Consider the following 26,165-nt stretch of genomic DNA (forward strand, 5'->3'; position numbering starts at 1 on the left):
TGAACTCTCTTCTATCTAGTACTTCTTTTTTTTTTTTTTGGCTTCGCGGAGCAGCTTGCAGCATCTTAGTTCCCCCACCAGGGATTGAACCCGCAGTGAAAGCGAGGAGTCCTAACCACTGGACCGCCGGAGAATTCCCTCCACTGTCTACCACTCACGCTCCTTTAGCTTCTCCGAAATACATCAGGATTTTGTCCCTCTGGACTAGTCTCTTGTCTCCTCTTGGACGGCGTAGTGTAAGGGAACGCATGCAGTGTTAGGAATCTAATGGCCGTACATGAGATTCCTAATTCCTAATGTATTAGGCCGTACATTTTAGTCCCTCCTACTTCTTAATGGCTTTGGGCAATTTTTTCTGAGCTACATCAGTAAAATAAGGATAGTGACAGCCACAGCCTACAGGTGTGAAAACTAAATGAACGAAGAGATTGACACATAGAAGGCCCTCAAATTTATTTTCTTTACTCAAATTTTAAACCCCTGCAATATAACTTCTGCTCTAACAACTGCTGAAACAAGCTATTTCAAAGGACACTTAATGACTTATAATCACCAAATCCAATGATCTGTTCTAATGCTTAGATGTATGTCTAAAAAAGAAGCAAAGTACACACACACACACACACACACACACACAGCCTCCCCTTGACCACACTCTAGGCAGGCTCCTCTGAGCCCTTCCTCCAGTAGGCCTTACCTTGACCTATAAAGGGGTGGAAAAAGCACCACACAGTTCCACCCTAGGCTGTGCGTAGCCCCCTTAAAATATCTGTCTGGGAAAGCTCAAGGCTGCCAAAAGAATTTACCGTTTCTTCCAGCCAACACTTGAAGGCAGGATCTCTGGCTCCCAACCTCTGTGGAAGGATAGGACCTTAACTTCTATTAGCACCAGTTAACAAACCTGGATGGGTTTCACATGGACCAAACCTTCCAGCTTTTTTCACTTAATTTTTCACTTTCCTGACTCTACTGAGCCTCCACTCACTGCCCTCTTCCTATTCTCTCACTCTCCTCTTAAAAGGCCAGTCCAAATCAAAGTTGGGTTTAATTCACACTGGATTCTTTTCCCTAATGCAACACATAGTATATTACTGAATAAAATCTGTCCTTAGCACTTTAGTGTCCAGCTGTGTTTGTCTTTAAACAAAGTTATGTACATATACATACATGCACATATATATATATATATATATATATATATATATATATATATATGGCAATTTAGGCTGGGCTTGCATGAGTCTCTGCTCCACTTGGGGTCATCTGCAACAGGTCCAAGGCTGGGGACTTGAATTATCAGAAGGCGCTCTCACTCACAAGTCTGGCATTTGATGCTGGCTGTCAGCTAAGACCTCAGCAGAAGCTGTCAGCTCCAACATCTCCACGTGGCTTCTCCATGTGGCCTGGGCTTCCCCACAACATGGCAGCTGGGTACCAAGGCATGTCCTTGGAAGTGACCCAGCATCACTTTCAGAGCATTGCATTTATAGAGGCAGCCACAAAGTCTTGCTCAACTTCAAGAGGGAAGGGAAATAGACTCCACCTCCAGGTGAGGATGTGGTAAGATTCTGGAAGAGCTTGTGGGACACAAAATATGACTCTGGCCTTTTGGAAAATGCAATCTGCCATAACCATCACTGCACATCCTGTGACTTCATTCTTCTCTCATTCTACTTTGTTTTAGTCATTTTCATACTTGCCTAATCTCCCCTAGTACACCATAAACTTCTGGATAGCAGGGAGGGTCTTATTTAATTTTTGTATCATTTTCAGTTACCTGCAAGTGTTTGACTTAAATACAGTTTTGACACTAGATTGTGAACTAATTTCGTGAATCCTTTCAATAAAGATGAGCTAAATTGAAAATCTAATTGACAGAAGGAGAAGAGTGGCCTGTACCTCTCTCTCTCTCTCTCTCTCTTTTTTTTTTAACATTTATTTGCATTTATTTTTTGCGGCATTTATTCCTGGGCCATAAGTTTTTGTTTCTTCAGTTTCTTCTGGGATATTTTTCTTCTGGGCAACCTCCTCTTCTGGTTTAGGAACAATCTGTTCTTTTTCAGTAAGGATCATCTCAATGTGGCAGGGAGAGCTCATGTATGGTTGATCCGGCCATGAGCTCTGTAAGTCCTGCACCACATCGTTGGGGCTTTTTTCGCCTGGATTTGCTCAATGACCAGAGACTCTACATCTAAGCCCTTAAGTTCAGCATTACTCTCTGCATTTTTGAGCATGTGCAGTAAAAATTCAGTACTCTTTTTGGGCCACCGACCCTGGGTCCAGCTCCGCTCTTTGGCCTGGCCACACCTACCAACTCCGCCACTGTAACAACAGAATGGCACACATTGCTTCTTTAAAGTGACATCCTTCAGATACTTGGTGGCTTTTCGGATATGCATACCTTAATGGCCTGGGCAGTTTCGTGAGTGTTCTTAAAGTGAACATGAAGATTTGAACCTCTTGACTTGCATGATTTTGTGGGGTTTTCTGGGTTAAGTGAATAGCGAACCATTTTTCGAGGTCACCTCAGGCCCCTTACCAGAAAAGTTCTCTCTTTACTACCTGTTTCTGGGACAGCTCGCTGGTTCAAGGAAAAGCCTGGGAACAAGCTGGGAATATACCCTAGATAACTTTTGTGAATTCCCTTTCCAAGATTCTTCAGTCTTTCTGCTACTACTTGCCACTCAGGACTTTTCCTTGCATAACCACAAGACGCCACCTAATCTACATCTATCAGGAATATTGCTCTATCATGACCTTCCCCCTTGTTTTAAGCATATTCAGCAAGAATCTCGCTCTGCATGTAAAGTATTTTGTCTTCTCAGATTATCAGTCCGTTGGGGCAGTGGGCAACCCATTTTATCTCTAAATTTCATGTGTTTCTAATGTCCAGAACAATGCCATATATGCAACACATGTTCAATAAACTATTTATTGAGGAAATACCATTCTACTCTTACAGGATCATATCTTATCTTTGTTCCATTATAGCTGGTTCTTCATGCGAGTCAGAGAAGACACAGGGAAACAGCACTAAAGTAGTGTACTTTTATTAAAAGTTTGCTAAAATTAACTGATTTTGCAGCTAGCCATGGGGAACTAACAGTCCGCTTTAGATTGTGCTTTATCAGATTTAAATACAAACCTGACAGTGAATTACTACTTCCATAGAATAATTTAGGAATTGTCTACTTGTGTAATAGTGTGTTACAAATATTGAGGATTTAAACATTTTGTCCAAATTTCCCCAAAATTTAATAGTTTTAGCCTGAATCCTCTGAGAAGCTGAAAAATGTAAACCAAATATCCAAGTACATCTAAGAGAAATTAGGTAAGGCTTGAGGAACCTCAAGACCCAAGTCTTGATTCTTTCTTTCTTCCCTTCTTTCTTTAAATCTAAGTATAGTTGATTTACAGTGTTTCAGGTGTACAGCAAAGTGATTCAATATCATATATACATACATATGTATATTCTTTTTCAGATTTGTTTCCATTATGGTTTATTATAGGATATTGAATACAGTTCCCTGTGCTATAGAGCAGGACCTTGTTGTTTATTTTATATATAGTAGTGATATCCATTAATCCCAAGCTCCTAATTTATCTCTCCCCCACCCCCTTTCTCCTTTGGTAACCATAAATTCGTTTTCAAGGTGTGTGAGTCTGTCTCTGTTTTGTAAATAAGTTCATTTGTATCATATTTTAATTCCACATATGCGTGATATCATATGGTGTTTGTCTTTCTTTGACCAAAAGTCTTGATTCTTAATCTGTGACTTCCTTCCTGTGTAACCCTTAATTGCTAAAACCATATTTATTCAATTTTGCAAAAGTGATACTGTTTCTATTGCCAGCCAAGGAATTTTTTAAAATAATAAAACTTCAAAGGTAACACAGTCAGCCCCAAAACGGCTATGCTTTAGAATATTTTTGCTTATAGTATGTGTACAGAAAATATAGGAAAACTGAGAAAATTGTTCTTATAAAAAAGAAAATTGGGGGGACTTCCCTGGCGGTCCAGTGGTTCAGACTCTGTGCTTCTAGCATAGATTTACATTAATGGGATATTAATACCACATTATCAATTTTTAAAATATTTTACTTTATTATTGATATATTTATCCCGTTCTTTATTATGTGAGTATTTGATCTGGAATTCTTCAAATGGCCTCTTCCTGCAAGGTAATTCAAAATGCTGATCCACGTTGCACTGGTGATTGAGAGTAAGGTTAAGATACAGAAGACATTTCACGGCTCAGGTTGGAGATGTAACAGGAAACAGACTCGTGAGGTGTAAAGTTAGAAATCTGGAGAGATCTCAACTAAAAAAAAAATCTGGTTTTCCATCTCATTTTGTGCTCAGACTTTTGAAATGTTTTAACTCAAGAAACCGAGAGATCTGAAAAAAAAATGGCACTGTGCTTTTATTTTTTTTCTAGTTCAATATACAACATTGATAACCATTCTCATTAAGCAGACCTTTGTAATTTTACCGGTTGACATGTGTGACACTAAGTTACATGATTTATAAGGCCTGCACTAAGTTACATGATTTATAAGGCTTGGCGAAGGAAGAAAGCATTCACGTGTATAGGAATAAAAGGGATGTGAATATTACAGAAACGGTAAATCAGTACACTAATGTACACGTTTAAGATATGAATCACGAATCTACTGCTGTGGCCAGAACGACCTATACATTGATTCTGAAAGACATTAAAAGTTGCCAGTAAAAGTGGAGAGGGTGTTACAGGGCCCCGGTACTTCCCCCATTTCTGAGAAAAACAGTGTCCCAGCACAAGCATGGTACATGGTAGTGCTCTGCAGCACCAAGCCAGGAAAATGTACAGAGTTTGCTGACATTTAGTTATACTTCCAGTTATAAGCTTAATTTCAGAATAAGGGAGTGGGTTGGTGACCTCTGGAAATCCAGAAAGTGCCTGATGTTGGGAAGTTCCTGCTATCAAAGTTAAAGTGACCCTTAAGTATCACAAATTAACATCATATGACAGTAGGGACTTTTAGAGGCAAGGCTGATGATCAACCAGGGGCTGAGATCCCCATATCAGACACCCAGAGGTAATTAAAAATATGAAGGTATCGCGGCAAGAACAATTTAAGGAAAAAGAAAAAAGATACTGTGGCAAAGTAGACCGCTAATCAATTTCATCGTAACTATAACTCAGCTTAATAATACTGTGCTAAAGGATCATACACCCGGAGGTTTATATTTAATAAGACCTATATTTAAGGATAATGGGTAAAATAGTGATCTTGAAGAACACAAATCAGGAATAATACAGTTTTGCTATAGTGTTACATAATGTGTTACATAAAATAGATTGCAGGGAGATCTATGTCACAACTGAAAACTAAATTCCAGGCATGATAAGGTGAGACATATTCTGGAATCTGCCCTGTTCTTAGGTAACTGTTAGTTGGTTTTAGCTGTAGAGTTTCCTAAATTAGAACTATTTACAGGTGAAAATGATTTGGTGAAACATTTTTCACAGTGGCTGGAAAGCAGTACCAGAGATGACATAAATTGAAAATACAGGTAGTCAGGGACTTTGAATAAAAAAGGGAAAATTCATAAAAGTCACATGTGTCAAGAAAATAGGGAGGTAATGTTGAGGTAATCCCTATGCAACTATAAATTCAAACTCAAGAACTTTTCCTGGGTATACCCAGTTAATTAGAAAGAGTCGAGTCTGGAAACATCCGGATAAGGACCTAGCTCTACAACCCACGCAGGTCTAACAGAATATAACACTATGGTACTTTTAAGGACGAAAGTGACTTGTAGGATTCACGTCTTGATGAACAATTCCTTTGGCTGTTCCATGTATTCTTCTAGATTAATCTCTCCTCTGTCCTCATGAATCCCAACATCTTCGAGGAATACATTCTTTTTGTGGCATCTAATGGAAGGAGGAGAGAGTGGAGGAGGCGAGCCTTTCTTTTTATGGCAGTTTTCTTACAAGTAAGTAGTGTTTCTTTTTAGGGCATCATTGGGTGAAGGTCTTGGCGAGGACTTCTTCATGCTGCTCTAGATGAACGCTGCCGATTCCTACAGCAGGTACCGGCAACGCGGGTCGGCTCACCAGACGGAGCTAGCATTGGAGCAGAAAAGAAATACAATGACATTTGGACTAGACCAGAGCTCTGCTTAGCTCGTCCAGGGATATGCATGTATTTCTCTGAAGTTGTTTAACTATAAATCACCTTTTTGGAAAATAACGTGTTACATAAAACAGATTGCAGGGAGACCTATGTCACAACTGAAAACTAAATTCCAGGCGTGATAAGGTGAGACATATTCTGGAATCTGTCCTATTCTTAGGTAACTGTTAGTTGGTTTTAGCTGTAGAGTTTCCTAAATTAGAACTATTTACAGGTGAAAATGATTTGAGTGCCATAAACTGGTATCAAGTGACCTGAGTTTTAATCAAAGCAGAATAGAAAGATAAACAGAAGCACAACTGTTCTTCTCCTTGTTTTCCTCTTCCTAAAACGTAACAAAGAATTTGGCCTCCGATGTCTACCAGCTTTGCAGGTGGGCCTGGAATAAGTGTTACTGTAAAACAAGCGAGCTCATCGCTCTCCTCCCCCGGGGCTTGGATACTGACCTTTGGGACAAGAATGCTGAGTAGGCTAACGGGAACGGTAGACGACAGGTAGGTCTTCTACCTTTTCGAGTATAATCATTGTTTTTGTTTTGTTTTTTAACATGATACTAGTAGCTACACATATACATCTTGCTGAACACTCAGAAGTTTAGTCTGAAAAAGGAGCCTAAAACTAGGTTTTATATTTTAGTTTATCTTTAGAAGCTTTGGACTGATAATAGGGGATAAACCTATTTGGTGGCACTCCAATAGGAGAAAAGGGACACACACAAAACACTGCAAAGGAGAAAGAGCTATCACCTTGCAGGCCAGTTGCTTTTCAAACCTTGGAGAAACAAAAAACCAAGGACCCATGTTCTGAGGCTCCTCCTGACTCCAAATAAAATCTATGAAAGAAGAAAGTTCATCTCAGCACCTCAAGTAAATATATACAACATACTACACACACAGACACACTATAGATGCATGTGTGTGCACATACGTACACATACGTATACTATACATGTTATATGTGTATATAGACACATATATATACACACACATACACACATATCCTCAAGTAAATATATACAACATACTACACACACAGACACACTATAGATGCATGTGTGTACACATACACACACATACATATGCTATACATGTTATATGTGTATATAGACACATATACACACACATACACACACATCCTCAAGTAAATATATTATTACCTTTCCAATATGGCACAGTGTTGTCTTTTTTTTTTTGAGAAATGCACAGTCATGTATCCATCACCACAATCATGATACAGAACAATTCTCTAACCCCCAAATATTCCCTCATCCTGACCCTTTGTGCTCAGCTCTTCCTCCCACCCCCAACCTCTGGCAACCACCGATCTTTTCTCTATCCCCGAAGTTTTGCCTTTTCCAGAGCATCAGGTAAGTGGAATCACACAGTATACAGTCTTTTGGTTTGGGCTTCTGTGAATTAGCAAAATCCGTCGGTCATTTTGCCGCTAGCAATAGTTCACTCTCTTTTACTCTTAAGGAGCATGATACTGCAGGGATGCACAATGAGATTGTTTCTTCATTCACCAGTTGAAGGATGTTTTGGCTGCTTCCAGCTTGGGGCAATTATGAATACAGCCACTATAAATATTCACATATGGATTTTTCCTTTCTCTTGAGTAAATACCTAGGAGTGGGACTGCTGCGTGGTAAGGAAACTCTGTGTGTAGCTGCATGAGAAACTGACAAAACTGTTTTCCGGAGTGGCTGTATGAGTTTGCATTCCCACCAGCAGTGAATGAAGGTCCCAGTTGCTCTGCATCCTGATCAGTCCTTGATATTGTTTTGTTTTCATTTTAGCCATTCTAATAGGTATGTAGCCATATCTCATTTTGGCGTAATTTGCATTTCCCTATCACTAGTCATGTTGATGATCTTCTCATATGGGTATTTGCCATCTGATTCTTTGGTAAAATGACTGTTCAATTCTTTTGCACCTTTTGAAAAACTGGATTATATGTTTTCTAACTTGAGTTTTCAGAGCTCTTTCAACATTCTGGAGAGTCCTTTGTCAGATATGTTTTTACAAATATTTTCTCCCGGTTTGTGGCTTGTCTTTTTTATATTCTTTGCAGTGCCTTTTGCAGTGCAAAAGTTTTTCATCTTGGTAAAATCTACTTTTTCTTTTCTGGAACGTGCTTTTGGTGTTATGTCTAAGCACTTCTTGCCTAACCCAAGGTCAGGAAGATTTTCATCCACTTCCTTCTAGAAGTTTTATAGTTTTACATTGAGGTCTATGATCAACTTTGAGTTAATTTCTGTATAAGGTGCACATAGATATCTAATCATTCCAGCCCCATCTGTTGAAAAGGCTTATCTTTTACAATTATACCGGATATATCATAAACGATTGTATAGCACTGATTCCCTCCAAACTCAAGAAATTCGATGTCTTATACGAAAGTGGGGGAGAACGAAAGGGACACCCAAAAGGACACCAAAAAAGACATAGAGACATTGGCTTCAGTTGTATTACTTTCATATCTCCAGATTCCATGAGATTCAACTTTCTAATAACTCTCACTGCTCCAGTACCATCTTTTTATTTGAGATAGTTCAAATAGGTTTCAGGTAACTTAAAACCAAAAAAGCCTAATAAGAAGGACCCTTTACCTCTAACATGTTTGTATTTGCTCATCTCTTCCTGCAGCGAATCGAGTGGGAAAGGGCAGAGTTCTTCCATTCGGATGATGGCAAAGTCATGCTTCCTGGCCTCCAAAGATTCTCTTTGCTTCAGCAGGGCATAGAAATGTTTGCCGCAGCAGAACACTAAACTCTTAACCCTGTTGGGTAGAAAAGGGACAGTGAGGCGGGGGAGAAATATCTTAAAGTAAGAACTGTAGCAGAAGAAAGGGGGAGACCACAGAGATTTAAATGCTTCACCACTGAAGCAGCAGGGGCGTTGTAGTGGGGTTCACTCATGCTGTGCCCTGCCCAACCTTCTTGAGCAACATATGCCTCCAAAATTCACTCTTCTGTGCATATTCTAACTCCTACCCCATGAACTTAAAGGACTTATATAAGGATAGAGAAGATTTGGGTCGCTTGGTTCACTTAACATGAACTAGTTTTCCCACTCACTACAAATCTACTGCAGAGTATGAAAACAGAGCTCCACATCAGATTACTTTTTTGGATCCACAGATGAATCACCAATGACTGGTTTGAATGCTGTTCCTGGTGCCATTTCTTGAAGAGTTGACACAGCTGCCTAAGGAGGGGGAGGGGGAGAAAAAAGCCACAAATCTATCAACCAAGGGCAAGGACCTAAAGATGCTTTTATTTATCAGGGATCTTTCCCAAAAACTAGTATCAAAATTCTCTCCTGGGACTATAAGTAAACATATGTACTATTAAACAAAATATCTTTCCCAAAAGTATCTGTTCTGTATACTTCAGAATAAAATATTTTTCTGAGGTTACATAAGATCGCCTTTTGCTTGGTGCCACAATAAATTTTAACAGTCAAAATTTCAGTGTGGGGGACTTCCCTGGTGGCACAGTGGTTGAGAATCTGCCTGCCAGTGCAAGGGACACAGGTTCAAGCCCTAGTCCGTGAAGATCCCACATGCGGCGGAGCAACTAAGCCCGTGCACCACAACTACTGAGCCTGCGCTCTAGAGCCCAAGAGCCACAACTACTGAGCCCACGCGCCTAGAGCCCGTGCTCCACAACAAGAGAAGCCACCGCAATGAGAAGCCCGTGCACCGCAACGAAGACCCAACGCAGCCAAAAAAAAAAAAAATTTGCAGTGTGATGACTCAACTTTATTATCAATAAAAACTACACCTTAACTTTTTGGAATTGGAATCAGAAACAACATTTTATAGAATTTATATTGTGAACCGGAATAGCTGAGGTAGGGCAATTATTTCTGTCTTTAGGATTTTGACTATAATTTATAAATGAAACAGAACAAGTAGGAAAAACATATGAATATTTCCACGATGAAAAGAAATTTTATTACTGAGCCCAATTTAAAAAAATACTTGGGAATTCCCTGGCAGTCCAGTGGTGAGGACTCAGTGCTTTCACTGCCGAGGGCCCAGGTTCAATCCCTGGTCAGGGAACAAAGATCCTACAAGCTGCGTGGTGCGGCAAATAAATACTTGTTGCAAAGAACTTAAAGTATAAAACTGATGAAGCCAAGGTGAGGGATTTGATCCCTTTTGCTATCATCTAGTTAGTTTCCCTATAGTCCAGCCCCAAATGAGTATATGACATTTAGACTAGGCCATTGAGGGCAGCCACACTGATGCTGGGATATTGTACATAACCTAAAAAATTAATATTAGCTATTCAGCTATGCATATTAGTAAATAATGTGTGATAGAGGCAATTTTTCTCCCTTCTGAACCAGAGCCTTTTGTCAGTCCCCACTTCCTACAGCAGGAATCAAAAGGTTCAGAGTTCAGAGTTAGGTGGGAAACTGGGGTGGGATTTTGGTACCACTTGACAGACAAACTCCCTGTACCCCTGAGTCATGTCTGCTACATGGCAAGTCATCTCTGAGTGGGCCATGGATAGAGAAGGCTGGCTATTATATTCTGCTAGATCACTTGTACCAATAATCCAATTTTCAGGAAGAAATCAGAATTCAATACTGGTTGTACTGACTTTCCATTAACAAAAGGACTTACATGTTTAATGAAAATATTTGACTACTTAATAAGAGTAGTTCTTCACTTGAAAGTCTATAAGATAGCTGTTGATATTTTTTAAGCTCCCCAAGGAAGGCTTCACTTATTTAATAAGTTGTATATTAGACTTGGGGAGAGGGGTGGAGCATTAGGGCCAGAAAATGAACTCATTTTCAGTTTCAAACAGCAAAAGAAATTCTCAACAAAACTTCTAATAGTTCACTCAATACCTAATAATATACATGCATTTTATTTAATATCATTGCACTCCTTTTAGTTATGATTGAGAGAGCAGGTGACAATGTTAGGGATACAATGAAAGTTGGGTTCAAGAATCCCAGATCAGGACTTCCCTGGTGTTCCAGTGGTTAAGACTCTGCCTTCCAATGCCGGGGGTGCAGGTTCGATCCCTGGTCAGGGAACTAGATCCCACATGCCGCAACTAAGACCCAGAGCAAAATTATAGTAACTTTACATTTTGACTTGGCTCCTTTCACATTGCTGTTTCAAAATATCGGTGTCAAGACAGCTCCATCAGAAAGATGGTGTAAAGGGACTGAATTTGTTTGTCTTGAATGTCCCATGATGCTCATGAAACCATCTCAAAATTCATAAGGTTGTTCACAGAGAGAATAAGCAGACCAAACAAATGAACTTTCAGCCATTGGTGAAAGAACTTGAAGTGCATTTCCTCATTATTGACCCCTGAGGCTGGGGTGAGACAGGTGAGGGGCCTGGAGAGCAAAATTTAAGGGGGCGCTCACTCTGGGATCACTCAAGTACCCTTGACCGACTGTGAGAACAAGGGTCACCTTACTCCCCTGCAGATGCTAGAAACGCCAAAAAAGGCAACCGGTGAAGGCAAATCACTGGCAGCTTCCCTCGACACCCCTCACTTCCAAATACATGTTCTCTAACCTTTGTGAGAAGCACAAGGTCATCTCAAACAGCCAAGTCCTAAACGACTTAGATCACCTCAGCAGTGGCAACCAAATAAATGCAGAGGTTTTTCGAATGTTAATCCTAATTCAGACTCTCATACAAAACTGACAAAAATTATAGCAGGTGGGATAAATATATGCTCAGCAGTGTTTCTTACCTTGAACTCTGCCACTTGAAAACTAGCATATTTGTGTGATTTAAAAAAACATGTGCGCTTAACACTTAGTTCTGGTAAACCAAGAGAAAATATACTCTTGTAAAGCCAGGTAGTGATAAGCTATATTGTTACAATGTTTGAAACGGAGTCTACCGGTGATAAATCATTTAACAGAAAAAGGCTAAATAAAAGTCAATGACTAAAACCACTCATTTTCATCAAAGTACTTTCAATTCCCAACTTGCAACTATCAACATAGCAGTGCTGAGACCATTTGGACTTTGAAACTTTTCCTGAAAGATTATTTCTGCTCAGACTGGGATGCCAGGGTTATAATATGTGCTATGCCTGTCCTTCGTGACAATGAAACCGAGAGCGACTTAGATTTCTAGTTATTCTTGAAAGGTTAAAAAAAGAGAAAAAGGGAGAGACAAAGCAGCATGGCCAACTAAAACCAAAGAGATGCTTCTGTCATTTGCATCTACAATCAGATACAGAAAAGAGACGAAAATGCAGGGGAAAAAAAATGACAGGAGAAAAAAGACTAATAACCAGCTTTTTCTACTTACAGGGAGTCTGAGCAACATCTTCGGAGAAGCAAGGATGAGGGGCTTCCTGAAGTTCCGGACCATCTGTCTCCGTAGCAGGTGAAAGTACTGGGCGGGCGTGGAGGGGTGAGCCATGCACATGTTCACGGTATCCCCGTCCACGCCCTCCTCCACGCTGTCACACATCTAGGAGGGAAGTGAGAGGAAGGGCAGACAGTCGGGTCATCTCATTGCATCCTAAGGGCACAGGCTATCCTAAGGGGGACACGGGGCTCTTGATGAGCAGGAGAAGAGATGTGTCTCTTCATTACAGAAAAAGACCAGAAGGTAAATTTATGACCCGTGAAGAATTCACCAGAGGAGAAGCCTAATGGCTCCCCATCGGCCAAGTCTGTGTGTTTTAATGTGGTTCTTTCCAAACACAGCTGACTGCAGGAAGCATGTGGAGGTGGGGACTTCCCTGGTGGTCCAGTGGTTGGGACTTGGAGCTTTCACTGCCAAGGGCCTGAGTTCTATCCCTGGTCAGGGAACTAAGATCCCACAAGCCATGTGGCATGACCAAAAAAAATTAAAATTAAAAAAAAAAAAGCATCTGGAGGAGACTTTTTGAAAAGTACAGATGCTGATGACTGTGGAGTGAAGATGTTGGAAGAATGCACTATCTGAATCTCACTCTCCTGATGGAGTAAATGTAAGTATAGTTTGTTTCAGAGACAAGAACGAGAGCAGCTAACGAGGTTGAAAAATCGAGGGCAAGGAATGAAATCTCAGAAGATCCTGCTGGGACAGAAACTTGAGGCATGTCTCCTAACCCTGATCGAGAAGCAGTACAGAGGAAAGTAAGTGAGTTGACAAAATCCTGAGATTTTTACTGGGCTCCTCCAATGTGGTGACAGGGTGTGAGTGGCACCCTGGGTAAAAAAAGGCAAAATCTAGGGCTGAAGCCCCTGCAGAATTCAGTGGAGGCAGATGGGGCTGCCAGGCTTGCCGCTTCCAGGGCCAGGACATGCCAAGGAAAGAGAGGCCCACGGAAGTAATACACAGCCCTGACCAGGGAGTGGACCCTTGTATGGGCTTAGCTATTGAATCTCAGAAGGGACACCGGAATTTAGCAAGAAAAACCCTCTGTCCAGCAGAGCTATGTCCTCCCACACCATGTCCTCAGGCTTCATGTACTGGAGGCTATTCTCAACTGTTGTTCTAAGAAGGTAAATTGGTACCAAATGGGAAGGAAAATTAAGGGGAATTCACCCACACCCTCTCAGGGAAACTATACAGTTTTGAAGAATTGCCCTAAATAATCAAAGACAAGATGAAATAAAATGATATAGCAACAATGTAAATATTATACAGCCCCTTATAACTTTTTATAAGAGGGGGACAAAAAGAAAGGAACATAGCAGGCAAAAGGCAGCCAATTTTAACAAAAGACATAAGTATTGGCAAGGATGTGGAGAAAAGGGAGCCCTTGTACACTGTTGGTAGGAAAGTAAATTGGTATAGTCACTATGGAAAACAGCATGGAGGCTCCTCAAAAAATTAATAACGGAATTACTGTATGATCCAGAAATCCCACTTCTGAGTATTTAACCAAAAGAACTGAAATCAGGATCTCAAAGAGGTATTAGCACTCCCATGTTCATTGCAACACTACTCATGATAGCCAAGATGTGGAAACAACCTAAATGGTCATCTATGGATGAATGGATAAAGGAAATGTGCTATGTGGTATATAGGTATTTTCATCTATATATGTAATATTACTCAGCCTGTTCAAGGAAGGAAATCCTGCACTTTGCAGTAACACAGATGAGCTCTGAGGACATTATGCTAAGTGACGTACAGATACTGCACAATTCCAGTTATATGAGCAATCTAAAATAGTCAAACTCAGAGAAGCAGAAAGCAGAGCAGTGGTTGCCAGGGGCAGGGAAGGGGAAATGGAGAGTTGCTAGTCAAGGGGTATAAGGTTTCAGTTATGTAAGATGAATAAGTTCTAGAGATCTGCTGTACAACATAGTAGCTACAGGCAACAGTATTGCAATGCACACTTAACAATCTGTTAAGAGGGTAGGTCTCATGTTAAGTGTTCTTACCACAATTTTAAAAAACAACACTGTTTTAAAGGGCAGATCGTCATAAAGATTACACAATAGAATTAGATAAGAAAGGTGAGTGCAATGCCAAGAAAACCAAGTGAGAACCAAACTCAACCACTACAGATCTAATAAATAAATAAGAAACATCAAGAAGCAGAACAGACAGGATGAAAAAGAAATGGCAGGGGGCTTCCCTGGTGGCTCAGTCGTTGAGAGTCCGCCTGCCGATGCAGGGACGCGGGTTCGTGCCCTGGTAAACAAAGAGCTTGAGATAATCACAGTGAAAGAAGATGAAGTAAGCAAGTGCTTATATAAACAGCAAACACTCTTCACTTTACATATCGATATATGAATTCTTTTGCAGGGCTAAAAATAAAATCAGTAGTGTAAACAAAGAGCTTGAGGTAATCCCAGTGCAAGCACAGGAAACGATAATAATAAAAATAATAAACAGCAAACATATAAATGTGGATTACTGTTCTAAGCATTTACATATATTGACCCTTTATGCCTCACAGTAATCCTGTGAAGTAGGTTTGAGAAAATTATTAACATGGACTTGGTAATTTTAATGCATATGTAGATGGTCCTTTCAAAACCCTGGCAACTTGCTTCCTTGAACTCCTGTCCTCCAATCACTCTGTCCTCCATCCTACCTCAACAACTCATTTCCATGGCTACATCCTGGTTTCACTGACAGGGATCTCTCCATAAGCTCTACTTTATCCATTCCACTCTGACCACCACTTCCTACCTTTCTAGCTCAATTCCCGTTAACACTTTGACTCCATCAATCCTTCGGCCTCATCAATACCACCAACATATTGATCCTATCACCTTTTCACTGGCCTTCACCCTTCACATCTCCTCCCTCCTCCTTACTTAAGCTAAATTCCATAGTCAATCATTATAATCATTCTTTTGCATACACCCTTAACTCCCTTGACATTTTTTCACTCCAAACCACAAGCCGAGTTAATCTCAACTTTCCATCTGTCCCATTTCTGAAACTATGCAGGAATGAAGCTGGAGAAAACACGAAATCACACTGATGGATCTCACTTTAAAATCTTGACCAAGAATCTTAAGTGGGCCCTCAGTGCTCTTAGACTATTATCTTCTATTTCCCTAATTCACTCATTCTCCTCCTCTTCCAGATGACTATTTCACAGCTTTAACCCAGGATCTCCTCCTGCATCATCACTCTCGGCTAATGACCCAAGAGTATCTCCTCAGACCTTCACCACAACATCTACCATGTTCTATCATCTGCATCGAATTCTCTGCCTTCTGGTTATTACCATAGAGGAAGCTGCCATGCTGCTGTCTAGAGCTGATCCGATCCCTTGTGCAGTGGACACCAGCCCATCCTGCTCTCTCAAGGCCATCACTCCGGTCATTCTACTCTCTCTCCTACGTCAATATTTTCTTCTCTACTGGATCATTCCTATCAGCATACAAACATGCTGTTATTTCTCCTATCTTTAAAACAAAGGCAAGGGCTTCCCTGGTGGCGCAGTGGTTGAGAGTCCACCTGCCGATGCAGGGGACGCGGGTTTGTGCCCCGGTCCAGGAAGATCCCACATGCCGCGGAGCGGCTGGGCCCGTGAGCCATGGCTGCTGAGCCTGCACGTCCGGAGCCTGTGCTCCGCAATGGGAGAGGCCACAACAGTGAGAGGCCCACGTACAGCAAAAAAAATAAATAAAAAAAAAGAAAAAAGCAAGCAAAAAGAACCTCTCTTGGTGCAAATTTCCCACTTCCTTGTTCTATTTGCAGCAAAACTTTTCAAAAGAGTTAAACTTTCCTCCTTCCATATACTCCTAATACCACTCCACCTAAACAAACTGCAGTTACTGACCACCAAATGAACCCTTTATTGCTAAATCCAACGGCTAATTCTCAGTCCTATCCTGATTTGGCCTTGATACGTCCTCCTTCTTAACATGTATCCTTCACTTGCTTTCTAGGACCTTCCTCCAGCTTCACTGGTTGCTCCTTCTCGGCCTCCTGTGTTCTCCTTCCCTGAAGCCTCTAACTGCTGGTCTATCCCAGGGCTCAGTTGGGGGGCAACTTCTCTTCTCTAGCTGTACTCATTCTTTTGATAATTTCATCCAGTCTCATGACTTTAAATATCATCTAGAAACTGATGACTCCCAAACTGTATCTCTTGTATCCTCATTCCTATATTTCTTTGAAAAACTGTAGTTTTGTATTTCACAGCTAGTTCTTTAATTTACCTTCAATTTATTTCTGTAATCTAATTTTTATGAAATGATTTCTCTGTCATTATCTACTAACCAACCAGTTATATCCATTTATCTAGCTATTGTTCTATCTACCTATCTACTAATCTATCACCTTTCTATATATTTTATCGGCCTGTATGCTAAGATAATTAATGATATTCATGTACTTAGGGTGATGTGTACTGATGTCTCCATTTACTTTCAAATGCATCCAAAAATTATATGGATTTATGGATAGAGGGATGGCAGATGAATAGATACATGATAAAACAAATATAATAAAATATTAACGGTAGAATGTAGCAAGTGGGCATATGAATACTCTCTTGTAAAGTTTTTTCAACTTTTCTGTATGTTTGAAATTTTTCATAATAAAATATTAGAAATATGCATAAAGAGGCATTGGTAATGATTCTTACCAAAAGATAACAATGGTAATTTCTGGGTTGTTGTTTAACATTTTTTAATGGTCACGAATCATTTTATAAAAATACTATCACTACTTAGATCTGGGGTTGGTCACTGTATCTCTGTTTATAAAAAGCCCCTAGATGACTCCGATGATCAGCTTGACTCAGAAACTACTGATACTTGCCGCATGAGAAGCACTTTCAGGGACTTCCCTGAGTGGTCCAGTGGGTAAGACTCCACACTTCCAATTCAGGGGACCCAGGTTCCATCCCTGGTGGGGGAACTAGTTCCCGCATGCCGCAACTGAGCCCGCGTGCCGCAACTAAAGATCCCGCATGCTGCAACTAAAAATCCCGCATGCTGCAACTAACTCCCGGCACAGCCTAAATAAATAAATACTAAAAAAAAAGAGAAGAAGCACTTTCATTGCCGTAAAACCGTGACACTAACATGCTTGAGGCATCACGTTTCCAAGGAATATTGATTGACATTGCATTAAATCTGTTTCATTCAAATACTACAATGTCTTATAGTCCAAGGTTCACATTAGGTATTTGCAGGAGGCAGTTCTATTTCAAAGCACCTAGAAAGCAGGGAAACATTTCGTGGAATCCAGAAGGCAGTGGACATACCTGCAAGAAACGCTCTATTCGACAGGATGAGTGCTCTGGTCCAGCCCCGTCGTACCCGTGAGGAAGGAGGACCACGATGCCGCTCTGGAGGAGCCACTTGGCCTCACCTGCAAAGCAGCAGCGGGAGTAAGAACGCCACGACGCAGGTGCAGGACAGCCCGGGGCGACTGGGCGGTGAGACACATGTTAGTTTGTTGCTGGACTCCCCAAAACCATTTTCATTGCACCATTCACTACAACCAAGCACATTCCCCAGGAGACACAGCCCTCCTGCTGACAGAGGACTTACGTGCTCCTCTTAGCAGCTTACTTAACTGCCTGATAGCTGCCATGCCCCAGTGGATGACAGAACAGGCTCCCAACTCTCGGAGTGGGCGGATGCCATGGTACACAGGAGTCTCATAAGCAGTTATGGCCCCTTTTCTGTCATTTGTCCCCGTGAGGCTGGTGCCACACGTCCACTACACACCCATAGGCCAACACCAACCTCCAGAGATGAATGTGTCAAAGATGATCTGGGCACCGTTGAAGAAATCGCCAAACTGAGCCTCCCAGAGGGGCAGTAGGTTAGGGCTTTCGATGCTCATCCCATACTCAAATCCCAAGACGGCCTCTTCCGACAGTGGGCTGTTGCTGACCTAGGGCAAAGGAGGAGAACAGAACCGTCGTGCAGGGAAGATGGGATGTGAATCAGTTAAAGTAAAGCATCATATTGGTACCAACTGCTCAAAAGGGAGGAGGGCCATGAGGGCAGCTGTGCTTTCATTCATCCCCGCATCCCTTTGAGAGAGGACATCTCCTGCTCTCCATGAGTGATGTGTGTGGGAAAAGTTGGGGCAAACAGAGGAAGACATACAAAAGCTTGGAATATGGGCATTAAAGATTTTCTTGAAGGAGAAGCAAAATTAACTTCTCAGATGCCCCACCTCTGAAGCTGAGAGTAAAATGGTGTCATAAGAGCTTTTTAAAAAAATGTCACAAAACAAAGTGGGGGGAGGGACTTCCCTGGTGGTCCAGTGGTTAAAAATCTGCCTTCCAATGCAGGGGACGTGGGTTTGATCCCTAGTCGGAGAACTAAGATCCCACATGCCATGGGGCAACTAAGCCCTCATGCTGCAACTACTGAGCCTGCGCTCCAGAGCCCACGCTCCACAACTAGAGAGAAGTCTATGCGCTGTAACGAAGAGCCCATGTGCTGCAACTAAGACCTGACGCAGTCAAAAATAAATAAATGAATATTTTAAAAAATCTAGAAAAATGGTATAGATGATCTTATTTGCAAAGTAGAAATAGAGACATAGACATAGAGAACAAATGTATGGATACCAAGGGGGAAAGAGGTGGAGAGGGAGGAATTGGGAGACTTGGATTGACACATATACATTATTGATACTATGTATAAAATAGACAACTAATGAGAACATACTGCATAGCACAGGGAACTCTACCTAATGCACTGTGGTAACCTAAATGGGAGGGAAGTCCAAAAGGTTGGGGATATCTGTATGTGTATGGCTGATTCATTTTCTTGTGCAGTGGAGGCTAACACAACATTGTAAAGCAACCATACTCCAATAAAAATTAATTAAAAACAAACAAACAAAGGGGCGGAAAGTTACTTGAAAAAGGCCTACCTTTCGGAATCCATTATTCTAATATCCTGTTTGCATGATAAAGCAAAAGAATCATCACCATATGTTAAGATTAAAAAAGCAGAACATAAAATTACATCTCTGAAGAGGCTAAAGAGATGTGACAGTTCAAGGCAGCACAACTCTGAACTGGGTTTGTGGACCAGATGTGTTCATGTCTCAGTGTTAACTTCCTGACTTGGATGGTTGCATTGGGGTAATGTAGGAGAATGACCTAGTTTGTAGGAAATACACATGTAGGGCATCAGGCTGGCAACTTGATGTTTCCATCTGGATGGCTCGGATGTCTCAGAATGAGAAAACGTTCCTTTTGCATTATACATCCAACTTTTTTGTAATTTTGTTTGTTTCAACATTTTTCTAAAAAAATTTTTTTAAGTTACTTTTTTTTTTTTTTGGCCATGCTGCAAGGCATATGGGATTTTCCCCAACCAGGGACCAAACCCATGTCCCCTGCAGTGGCAGCATGGAGTCCTAACCACTGGACCACCAGGGAAGTCCTTAAGTTACATATTTATAGAATAGTACTTGGCAACAAAAAGGGATAAAATACTGACACATGCTACAACAACGATGGACCTTGAAAACACAATGCTAAGTGAAAGAAGCCAGTCGTAAGAAGCCACATATCTAAGAGTCTGTTTATATAAAAAGGCCAAAATAGATAAATCAATATAAACAGAAAGTAGACGAGTGGTTTTCAGGGGCTGAGGGAAGGAAGGAATGGGGTGTGACTGCTAATAAGTATGGGTTTCTTTTAGGGGTGATGAAAATGTTCTAAAATTAGATAGTGGTGATGGTTGCACCACTGCATACACTGAAAACCACTTAACTGTACACATTGAAACGTTGAATTCTATGAGTTTTATCTCAATAAAGCTTTTAATAAAAAAAAACTCTGGAAAAAATTTCATCTCTACTATGATTACAGCCATAAAAATGCATGATTTATATGGATGAGTACTCAATGACAACAACAAAAAATGAAAACAGATAATGTATTAGAATGGTGGGATTATGCATAGTTTACCTTTCCTGGTTTGTATTTGATTTCAATTGTGATCTTTCTAAGACATTAACTTGAAAAGAGACACTGTATTTCTCAGATCCATGAGTCTGTTGTCAATGGGATTTGAACTGAGTGCTTTACTTGCACCTCTGCATCTTCACCTCATTCCCCATCTCCCTTCCTACCCAAGGCTGACACATCCACTCATATTCTAATCCATACCTTTTTTCTGCTTCTTCACTCGGCTCATCACCAAACTCCTTTTTTCTGAACCTCTCCTCACTGGCTTTCTCCTCTTGGCAAATGAACAATCAAAAGCTTAAAAATAAAACAAGAAAGGACTTCCCTGGGGGTCCAATGGTTAAGACTCTGTGCTCCCAATGCAGGGGGCACGGGTTCGATCCCTGATCTGGGAACTAAGATACCGCATGCCACACAGTGCGGCCAAAAAAATAAATTAAAAACAAAAAACAAGGAATATTTCCTTGGCCAGTGCTCTCTAGCTCCTGCTTCCTGTAACAGTCAGGCTTCTAGAAAGAATTATCTAATCTAGTTGTCTCTACCTCCTGAACCCCTGTCTACCCTTCAACTAGTAAAATCTAGCTTCTGCTCTCCCCACTCCACAGAAATAGCTCTAGAGGAGGTCAACCTTGACCTTCCAGTTGCTAAATCCAATGGCCATGTTATTCTTCCTCTTTTCGGATTCCTCCCTCCTTAAGTTCAATGACACAGGGACTCTAAGTTCTCCTCCTGCCTTTCTGGATGCTCTTTTGGGAAAATGCTTCCTCTGCCAGCCCTTTAAAAGTTGTTTTTCCCAGGACCCTATCTGTTCTCATTCTGCTCTCTCAGAGAGATTCTCCCACCCCTGTGGTTTCAAACACTCCTGCACCCTGATGACTTCCAAATAGACATCTAAGACCAGATTCCTTCATTAACTCCAGACATACATATCTAATTACCTGAAATATCTATGTCAAAGTTTAATGCCCAAAACTTAGTCCATCATCTTTCCTTACCACACCTGTTCCTCTCCCTTACTCTTTATTTGGGTAAATACCATCATCATATGCAAGCTGTCCTAGTCAGGGAGCTAGGAGGTAACCAGTACTGGTCTTCTTCACTCCCTACACCTACCACTGAGTCTGATAGCTGTTGTTTTCTGACTAGTTCTCAAATCTTGGCCCCATCTTCCCTCTGCACTGCTATTGCCCTAATTCACAGCTCCAGGATTTCCTGCCTAGATGACTGAGAAGCCTCCTTAGAAATTGTCCTAAGTCTCACCCTTCTTCAGCTCAGGCTTCCAAAGTATCATCAGGAGTGCTGTTTCTAACATGGAAATCTGATCGCCTGTTCAAAATTCCTCCATGGTTTCTCTTCTATGTAACAAAGTCTTTCACAACGTGGGTAGTCCTGACCGGCCCGTCTCTTCCTTTACTTCTGTATCCACTTTGCAGCTTAAACTCCAGTCACATGAAGCTATAGGTAGTTCCCTGAGCATGAGGTCAGGGCCTCTTACTTCACAGCTTATGTATGCACTACTGTGTCCATCTAGAATGTTCTCCCTACATTTACTAGACTAGGCAGTTCCAAATGTCCCTCAAGTCCCAGCTCAAATCTGGCCTCCTCTGTAAAGCTCTTCCTTTTAATTCCCAAGTAACCTAGCTGCCCCTTCTCCTATGCATCTATTGTACCTCATATACTTGTATACCCTTATCTACATTAATTTGTTGAATCTATTAACGCTTTCATTTATTCCAAAAATTATTTAAGATGGCCTGTAAATATAGATAATACACAAAATGATAGTTTAAATGTAAGTGGACAGGGAAGTCCCTGGTGGTCCTGTGGTTAGGACACCATGCTTCTTTTGCAGGGGGCATGGGTTCAATCCCTGGCCGGGGAACTAAGATCCCACATGCTGCGCTGTGCAGCCAAAAGGAAAGTAGGTGGGCAGAAAGAAAATAAATAGATTGACACACCCAACGGGGTTGGGGAAAACATACAACCTGGTACCTACTTTCTTGAGGCTGCCATGGCCTCTACCCCTTCCCAGAAGCCATTATTGATAAGGGAAGGTTGATCGGTTGCAGAATTTTCGATGTACACACAATAAAGAAGAGCCACTGCTCAGGGAACTACAACTACTCTCAATACCAAGATCAAGCAGGAGTCCCCCCTAGGGTCTTCATATAAAGGACAAAGTGTTAGGTAATAAATGAAATCTCTGACAGTAGCCCCACAACAGACGCGAGACGTTTACTTGGGGCTTTCTAAATAGCAATATTCAAAATTAACTGATACTATATATCAAATCACAAATCAATAAAAGACATTGGGTGGAGAAAATACGAAATGTTTCAGTATCTAGGTCACCAATCTGATACTGATCAAGGAGGGGATTTTAGACTAACTTAAAGAAAAGATGAGTTGCATGTCCTTTAAGTAATTGTCCTGGAAGCTTGCTTTTGACAAAGTGAATTTTTAAAAAAAATATTGAGTATTCGGCTTCCCTGGTGGCACAGCAGTTAAAAATCCACCTGCCAATGCAGGGGACACGGGTTCGAGCCCTGGTCCGGGAAGATCCCACATGCAGCGGAGCAACTAAGCCTGTGGGCCACAACTACTGAGCCCACGTGCCACAACTACTGAAGCCTGCGCACCTAGAGCCCGTGCTCCGCAACAAGAGAAGCCACCGCAAAGAGAAGCCCGCGTACCACAACGAAGAGTAGCCCCCGCTCCCCACAACTAGACAAAGCCTGCACGCAGCAACAAAGACCCAACGTAGCCAAAAATAAATAAATAAAATAATTTATTGAAAAAAACAATCGAGTATCAGTGAACCCAATACTCTCAAATGGCTAGAGTAGGAAAAAAGATGACGCATCACTAATTGTACCTTAAAGGATAATTTCATAAACTCCATGTGCCAGGCACTATGCTAGTTGTTGGAGAAACAAGAACGAAAAGACCCAGGCCCTGCTCTTGACTCTAATGAATCTAACTCAGCAACTGGCACAGAGAAATACATGGCAATGGATACATTCATCAAGCCCGCTAAACCCCAGGGAATAAAGTAACCTTAAGTCAGTGGGTTTTTTTTTTTAAGTTGGCAAGAAATGTTGGCTTATTATCTACATCTTCGACTCACTTTAATGAATTCAGCAACGAGCAGGTTATATAATCAATTTTGGATTGACAAAATGAACACCCATTTGACATTTACGTGATTACAGATAAGTAGCCAGAGGAAGACAGCTCTAGTCTACTCGCTAGTCTGTTACTTCCACTCCAAGTGCATAGACGGGCATTGTCTACCCAGTCGGCATCCCTTGATTTCAAAAAGGACTGAACCCAAAGTTTCCGACATCTGTTTCTAGTTGGTCTAAGAAGCCTGTAGCTATAATCACCAGCACCTGAGGTTTATACTAGATAATAAAACAGCTTACCTCTAGAAACCCCTTTTGATTAGGGTCCATATGGTTCAGGGGGATATAGGTGTCATCGGTCTTCTGGCAAACAACCATTGCGTGCCTCTGGCTAAAAGTTCCACGGCCAACATCTTGGCCACTCAGACGGACATTAAAACCTTAAAGCAAGCAAGAAGGAAAAGAAAAAAAATCCAGATTCCCATGAATAACCTAAGTAATAATAAGGCCTGGTGACCCTGAATTCGTATACATAAGCTCATCCTGAGAACTGTCCTTAGGACAATAGATTATCCTTCTTAAAATATACCTGTCCTGGGCTTCCCTGGTGGCGCAGTGGTTGAGAGTCCGCCTGCCGATGCAGGGGACGCGGGTTCGTGCCCCGGTCTGGGAAGATCCCACACGCCGCAGAGCGGCTGGGCCCGTGAGCCATGGCCGCCGAGCCTGCGCGTCCGGAGCCTGTGCTCCGCAATAGAAGAGGCCGCAACAGTGAGAGGCCCGCGTCCCGCAGGAAAAAAAAAAAAAATCTGTCCTATATTCAACACTCCGTACTCTAATTAAGAATGAAGAGTCATCATTCGTCCTACAATTTTTAAAGGAAAATGTCTTTCCAATACATCCAGCACTGAGTCCTTTGTTTCCATAGTCTGTTCGCTGATGAAGATTGTCAACATGACATACCAAGATTAAATAATGCTTTCAGGTAAGAAACGTTAACATGTTTGAGAACCCCTCTAGTCAATAAAAACAATACAAGGTAGTTATAACTCAGCAATAACTACAGGCGTCACATATAAGAAATGTCATACAAAGCACCCCCTACCCGCTGTACAGCTACACAGAAATGTCTTACCTTCAGCAAGTAATGAGCCTAGGGCAAGAGCTTCTGCCGTGGCCCAGTCTAACTTTGTTCCATCCATCACTTTCTCCACTCTAGACTGTAAAATTGAATGGGAGGGGAAAAGAAAATTTTAAGAGTTCCCATCCTTTTTCACATTGAGTTCAAAAAATGTAAGGCAACAATGGTTAAGAATCAAAAACATAACATTAAATACAACAGATAGTGCAGAAGGAAACATTGGAGTATGACAGCAAGTACATGACATATGAAAGCAGGCAAAGCAAACCGGCACTCTGGTGAGCGGTTAACCGGGCAAACGGATGGGAGGAGGAGACGTCAGGTGGGGGAGAGAGGAACGGTATTGGTAATATTCTATGTCTTCAGCCTGATGGTGAGTACATAGATTGTTTTAATAGTCTCTATACCTATAATAGAAACTTATAAACGAAGTTAGTGTTTTAAAACTAATCCAGAGTTCATCGTGTCTTCATCCAAGTTCAAGAACAATGAAGACCTATATCTCCTTGCTCTCGTCCTGCTTTTAGCGCTGAAAGTCCCACGTTCCAGGAAACCACAGCCAAACCGTGAGAGCTTGTCAATCCATCCTTAACATGAGACAACATGTAAAACCTCAACATGCTTAAGGGTGTAAATGGTTGCCTTTCGGGAGTATGTGTGCTGATTTTTATTTATTTTATTTAAGCCAAACCCCGACCACCTTCCTCAAGATGGAAGTGTCTTCTGCTCACTGCTCAGAAAAACCAAAAAGGGCATTCCTGTATGGCTGTGTTTTTAATAATGTGCATGCAGTACCTGTATATATAATGTATTAATGAATGACTGAAAGAATAAGTGGAGGAAAAATAGAAGTAGATTAAAAAAAAAAGAAAGAAAAAAAAAATAGAAGTACACAATATTTGAGTTAATTGATGAGCAGTACCAAAACACCGCTAGGAGTGGTTCACAATAAATATTTGCCAAGTGCATTAGCCAGACCAACACCAATTCCTTGCTGTGAGAGATGGACAAACAATACCCACAGATCCCCGGGCTCCCTACCTGCACGTGCGTCTTCAGAAGGTGACTGTGCATTTGGAGCTCCTCCGGCACCTCCACAGACTTCCTGCCAATAAACCGCAGGAGGTCAAGGGGCACACCTGTGTTCCAGGTGGTGATGCAAGCTTCTGGCTGAACCAGGCCCTGCCAGTGGGCCTGCAGGTTCGTGGCAGGGGGGCTGTAGTGCGCCACGTTAGTTAAATGGCCATTTAACTTCGCGTAGTAGGAGGTTTTGATTTCCGACACCTCCTCCTGGGTCATGAGTCCATTGGCCACAAGGTACTCTGCATACGTGTCGGGGATGCTCTTCCGGGCTCTGTCCAAGGAA

At 41.5% G+C, this 26,165-nt stretch overlaps 1 protein-coding gene and 1 pseudogene across 2 annotated transcripts in view; both read right to left on the reverse strand.

The window, feature by feature from the left end:
• Nucleotides 1–1,961: 1,961 nt before the first annotated feature.
• Nucleotides 1,962–2,512, reverse strand: LOC112392436 (60S ribosomal protein L17 pseudogene; annotated as a pseudogene).
• Nucleotides 2,513–4,400: 1,888 nt separating this feature from the next.
• Nucleotides 4,401–26,165, reverse strand: part of DHTKD1 (dehydrogenase E1 and transketolase domain containing 1) — a 52,797-nt gene continuing 31,032 nt past the window's right edge. For both annotated transcript variants that reach the window (XM_024734181.1, XM_024734180.1), the window contains 10 exons: nt 25,841–26,153; nt 24,794–24,878; nt 23,962–24,101; nt 18,342–18,492; nt 17,855–17,961; nt 12,487–12,651; nt 9,307–9,389; nt 8,792–8,961; nt 6,930–7,015; nt 4,401–6,113 (listed from right to left, as the gene is read on the reverse strand). In XM_024734181.1, coding sequence (XP_024589949.1) covers nt 6,009–6,113; nt 6,930–7,015; nt 8,792–8,961; nt 9,307–9,389; nt 12,487–12,651; nt 17,855–17,961; nt 18,342–18,492; nt 23,962–24,101; nt 24,794–24,878; nt 25,841–26,153 — 1,405 coding nt within the window. In that variant the 3' untranslated portion in view covers nt 4,401–6,008. The remainder of the gene's footprint in view (nt 6,114–6,929; nt 7,016–8,791; nt 8,962–9,306; nt 9,390–12,486; nt 12,652–17,854; nt 17,962–18,341; nt 18,493–23,961; nt 24,102–24,793; nt 24,879–25,840; nt 26,154–26,165) is intronic.

Source organism: Neophocaena asiaeorientalis, unplaced genomic scaffold, assembly GCF_003031525.2.
Source record: "Neophocaena asiaeorientalis asiaeorientalis breed wild unplaced genomic scaffold, Neophocaena_asiaeorientalis_V1.1 scaffold120, whole genome shotgun sequence".
Classification (NCBI taxonomy): Eukaryota; Metazoa; Chordata; class Mammalia; order Artiodactyla; family Phocoenidae; genus Neophocaena; species Neophocaena asiaeorientalis.